Source organism: Olea europaea, chromosome 9 (genome assembly GCF_002742605.1).
Source record: "Olea europaea var. sylvestris chromosome 9, O_europaea_v1, whole genome shotgun sequence".
NCBI classification, from domain to species: Eukaryota; Viridiplantae; Streptophyta; class Magnoliopsida; order Lamiales; family Oleaceae; genus Olea; species Olea europaea.
In genome coordinates this window covers 7,644,126-7,648,821 of record NC_036245.1, presented here as the reverse complement: position 1 = coordinate 7,648,821, position 4,696 = coordinate 7,644,126, and the positions used below count along the sequence as shown (strand labels likewise).

General features: G+C 34.8%; 1 protein-coding gene across 2 annotated transcripts; it reads left to right on the top strand.

The window, feature by feature from the left end:
• Positions 1-220: 220 nt before the first annotated feature.
• On the top strand, positions 221-2,098 carry LOC111400049 (UPF0481 protein At3g47200-like). Of its 2 annotated transcripts, none has more exons than XR_002703828.1 (2): positions 221-1,666; positions 1,764-2,098. XR_002703828.1 is itself a non-coding variant. In XM_023027507.1 (2 exons), the coding sequence occupies exons 1-2, from the start codon at positions 258-260 to the stop codon at positions 1,599-1,601; spliced, it is 1,251 nt and encodes a 416-aa protein (XP_022883275.1). In that variant the 5' UTR covers positions 221-257; the 3' UTR covers positions 1,602-1,740. The 2 variants fall into 2 exon arrangements, 1 of the variants encoding a protein (XP_022883275.1); XM_023027507.1 differs by lacking the exon at positions 1,764-2,098 and having other exon boundaries at positions 221-1,478; positions 1,572-1,740.
• Positions 2,099-4,696: the final 2,598 nt, after the last annotated feature.

Here is a 4,696-nt window from a genome sequence, read left to right as displayed (position 1 = left end):
AAGTTAAATTCCAATGTTTAACATCATAGCCCGGAATTTATCGAGTATCAAAACCTTTATAATGTATGGAAAAAAGCTGTCAAAAATTCAAATAGGTATCTGGTCTGTCCTGTGTGAAAGTGGACATGTAAAGGAAAAGTTGATGGCCCACAGGCCCAGTACTTGACTTATAAAGAGAGTTGAGAATGCTGTTGCAGTTTGCATCAATTGTGATAAAGCAACCGTACGGCAATTGGAAATTTCAGTTCTTGAATGTAATGGAAGACCAGAACCCTTCAGCTAACAACACCAGAGATACTGAATGTACAATTACAGTAGATGAAGATCATCATCTGTATTTCGATGGTCGCCGAATACATAGAGTGCCCGAAGTAATGCGATTAAAGAAACACAAAGAAGAGGATTACTACGCTCCTAAGATTGTTTCCTTTGGACCTTATTACCATGGCTCGTCAGAACTTCGCATGGCAGAAGGACTCAAGCCTGAAGTCCTCACAGACTTTGTTTCACGCAGCGGCAAAGACAGAGAATTTTTCTACTGCCAGATCTTTAAAGTGATCGACCAGATTAGAATTTGTTACGTTGGGGTTTCTAGAGATGAATATGATGATCGAGCACTAGCAGAAATGATGCTTCTAGATGCATCTTTCGCTATATATCTTATGATGATTTTTGTGGGAGATGTTAGAAAACATGTCCACTTCTGCCAACATCTTGGAATGGCTTTATATACATTTGCATTCCAGGATCTGATTTTACTTGAGAATCAAATTCCACTCTGGGTTATTAAGCACTTGACTACATTAATATATGGCAAACGAGAAGAAGGGGCTAAGTTAATTTGTGATTTCTTAAGTACAGCGAGTTTCGGGGAAAAGAAGCTAACAAAAATTCCTAGAAAAGATGGAAGGCAACCACTTCACCTTCTGGATGCCGCTCATAGAATATATCTCCAAGAATTTGATAATTCAGGAGAACTTGTCGAAGATTTGGTTAATGAAGAAAAAAAGCCTGTTAGCAAATGTCTATGGTGCCCTTGGAGTGAACACAATCGTCAATCTCGTTCAGTCACTGATCTTAAAGCAAAAGGCATCCACTTCAAGCCTAGTTCACATTGTTTAAAGAATATTAAGTTCAAATCCTACAAATATTATGGGCAACTTGAACTCCCTGTTTGGTTTTTCACTGTCAATTCCAAGCCATTCTTTACGCAGATGATTGCATACGAGGCATCTCCAGAAATCAACACTGGCAATGTTATATTGTGTTATGTTAATTTCTTGAAGTCGCTCATTGTTAAACCTGAAGACGTGAAAGAACTGCGAGAAAAGAAGATACTCTTTAGCACCCTCGACACTGACGAGCAAGTTATGAAACTAATCAAAGAGATTGACAATTACGGACTTGAAGATGACTGGATTTTTGATGATGTGAGGATAAGAATTGAGAAGCACAGCAACAACAAGGCAAAAACATGGGTTAGTGAATTAATTAACACTTACTTTCACAGTCCATGGACTCTTGTTGCCTTACTCGCTGCCACTTTTCTTCTTTGCTTAAATATTCTCCAGACCTATTACGCAATGAATCCTCCTAGGTAAAGGCATGCACCAAATTCCATTCAAGTTTTAGTTGATATGTGTTTCGACTCTTCCAAATAAGAGAGGTTTGATGCTTTTGTATTCATTTTATCAATCTATGTTTGTATTATTGTAACAAATCTATCGAAGTAGGCTTCTAACAAAAGTTTTATCTAATTGTAGAGATTGAAAACAATGGTTATAAGCTCTTGAAGTCATATTTTGAATGCTAAGAATCCGGGGACAAACTATACCCTCAAGATGTTAGCTGAATTGCCTTGCCCAGAAGATTTCAATTACAGCACCATTGTTTCAGAAAGAAAAGTAAGAGAAGGGTGTGCAAATTAATGTTTCTAGTCAATTAACTATTCACGATAGTTAATATCACTTGTTCAAGATGAGTTGATAGAAACGTCAACATCTTATTAAAGGAAAAACCAGTAGTGCAAGGACTTGGGGAAATAAGATTGGGAAATGATTTTGTTTATGGGTATCTACCACAGCTCTAATCCAATAAATATGACAAAACTAATTGTTAGAAAGTTCTCAGCTGTGTAACAACCGCATTCATTAAAATTCCCCAAAAACCACCCTTCTCCATCTCATGTGCTTACCATATATTTTCTCTAATAGTGTATCTTTTATTGTTTAGTTTAACGTAAAGTCTAAAAGAACCTAAAATGTCCAAAAGCATTTAACGAGGATAAATATTAGTAGATATATTTAGAGTGATAGATTTTTTTTCTTATCTATGTGAATAAATTTGCAAAAATTTAAAAATATAATATAATTGTTTTAAAAATAAAATAAATATATATGCAAGAAGGGGATGATTTTGCAAGAGAATTTGATGCAAGAATCATATAGAATAATATGGGATGACCTAATGACATCCATGGGGTCCAATTTATAAGATGAGGGGTTGTGCCAAGAGACACGCCCCAAAACCCAGCATCTTTCTTCAAGGGTTATAGTCCTTTGTGGCGTTCGCCTAGAGCCCATGTGGCACTCAAGCACTATTAACAGGGACCTAGTGCTCGCCTAGTGCTAGAAGGCACTCAAGCACCAGTCATATATGCCGAATTCCTTACTTTTTCTTCCAAATTTTTTGTTCATCCGAAGTATATTTTGAGATTCCAAATATACTACGATTATCTATTCGATGAGTAGAATAAGTTAATCTATTTATTTTTGTAATTTGACTATCGGATCAATTCCAAATAATTGGCCAAATTTGATACAAAATAAAAGTTTTAAGGTTTTACTTAACCAAATTTCATCTTCTTTAAACGAAATCCCAATAACCTTCCACATGAACTGAAATTCCAATTATGCAAATGATAATGTTGACATTAATAGAGAAATAAGTGGAAAAACATTGCATCAAGAGATGTAACTTCTGGTTTTAGATCTTCCTTAGTGAAATACTATCATTGGCTAATTGATGAATGCGATGTCTTGAACCATTTAGACGTCGATGTAAAGAATGAAAACAATACTTCTATTAAGAGTATTATGCCATACTCGACTTGATTTAGTCAAGATATAGGGATGATTAAAAGCGTAATTTAACCTTTGAACACTCTGCAGAAAGCTCTTTGACTATCATAAAAATGAGTAGGAATTATTTCCTAAGTGCTTCATGAAATCTTCATAACTTAGTTGTCTATTGAACCAAGATCTTAGAATCTTCAGTCAACAAGGTTGGTTTACTATTACAAAGACTTTTACATAGTAGGCGTTGACCCCTTGCCATTCGTTTGATCTCTTGGTAAGCCTTTCGTAAGCAGATCTGCGATGTTTTCTTGTGATTTCACATAATCAATGAAAATAATACCCTTCAAGATCAATTGCTTCATGGTATTGTATCTGCAATACGTATGTCTAGGCCATTATACATACTATTTTGTGCCCTTCCAATATCCGATTGACTACCACAATGTATACTTATAGCAAGTACCAGCTTTAAGTCAACATGGAATGTCCTCCAAAAAGATACGAAGCAATTCTACATTTTCACTAGCTTTGTCTAAAGTAATAGATGCTGATTCCATCATTAATCAGGCAATACACGTTTGCTTTGTTGACTTCCAAGGTACAACAATGCCACCAATGGTAAAGGCATAAACATTCTATTTTCGATCGAGTGTAGTTCATAATATACATTAGGCTGCCTACTAAGAAGAATTGACTTAGGCACGAGTATCCGACATGATACGTGCCGAATATCCTGACACGTGATTTTTTTTAAAAATGTTTCTACATGATACGTCATCAACAGGGTGATTAAGATAATTTTTAGCTTATTTTAGTTTAATAGTCTAAAGTAATAATTTCTTATACTTATTGTATCATATATGCAAATAATTAAATAATAAGTAAAAATCAAAATTGACATTACATTCATACATGTTTGTTAATGCACAAGTTCAAAAAGTAAAATTTAATTACATCATTCACCTTGAACCTCTTCAACATCTTCATCTCTATCATCCGCAAATACTATCACCTCTAGTTTTGGTTCTTCTAGAGAAAAATTAGCAACTTCAAGCACACTGATATCTTCAAATGTATCTCCATCGATATTCCACATTTTAGTCTTTCCTCGTGAGTATAGTGCACTCCTCCTCGACAAGAGACGAAGATTGTTATAGATGAAGACTAAATTTTTTGCACATTTTGGAGTCAGCCTAGTCCAATTACGAGAATGCAAAGAGGAATAAGCACTTCAATTTTGCTCACAACAAGATGAAAAAGATAGTTGCCCCAATAATTTCTTTGCGTAAATTTGAAGCATAGTTGTGGAAGCGCCATAAATAAATTACCAAATCTTCGGGTCCAAGCAGAAACGATCGTGGATGCCCTCCAAAAAAATCGCCAAAGTCGTCTTCCATAGTTGAGAATTTAACATATTCCTTATTCACCATATTACAATCTTCATTTGACAAGTATCCCTTGATACATTTATTTTTTCTATTGAAATCTCTGCATCTCTATATAGACCAAGTCGAGTGGGATCTCACTAAGCCATTTGCGGCTATAGTACCTAAACAATAGAAAAAAATTAAATAAATGACAATTTATTCGATAACTAACTAATAATATTAAACATTATA

Coding starts and splice junctions, on each gene's coding strand:
- LOC111400049 (XM_023027507.1), top strand. CDS start 258: ATGGAAGACCAGAACCCTTCAGCTAACAACACCAGAGATACTGAATGT. Junction 1,479..1,571: donor ACAACAAGGCAAAAACATGG/GTTAGTGAATTA, acceptor AATATTCTCCAG/ACCTATTACGCAATGAATCC.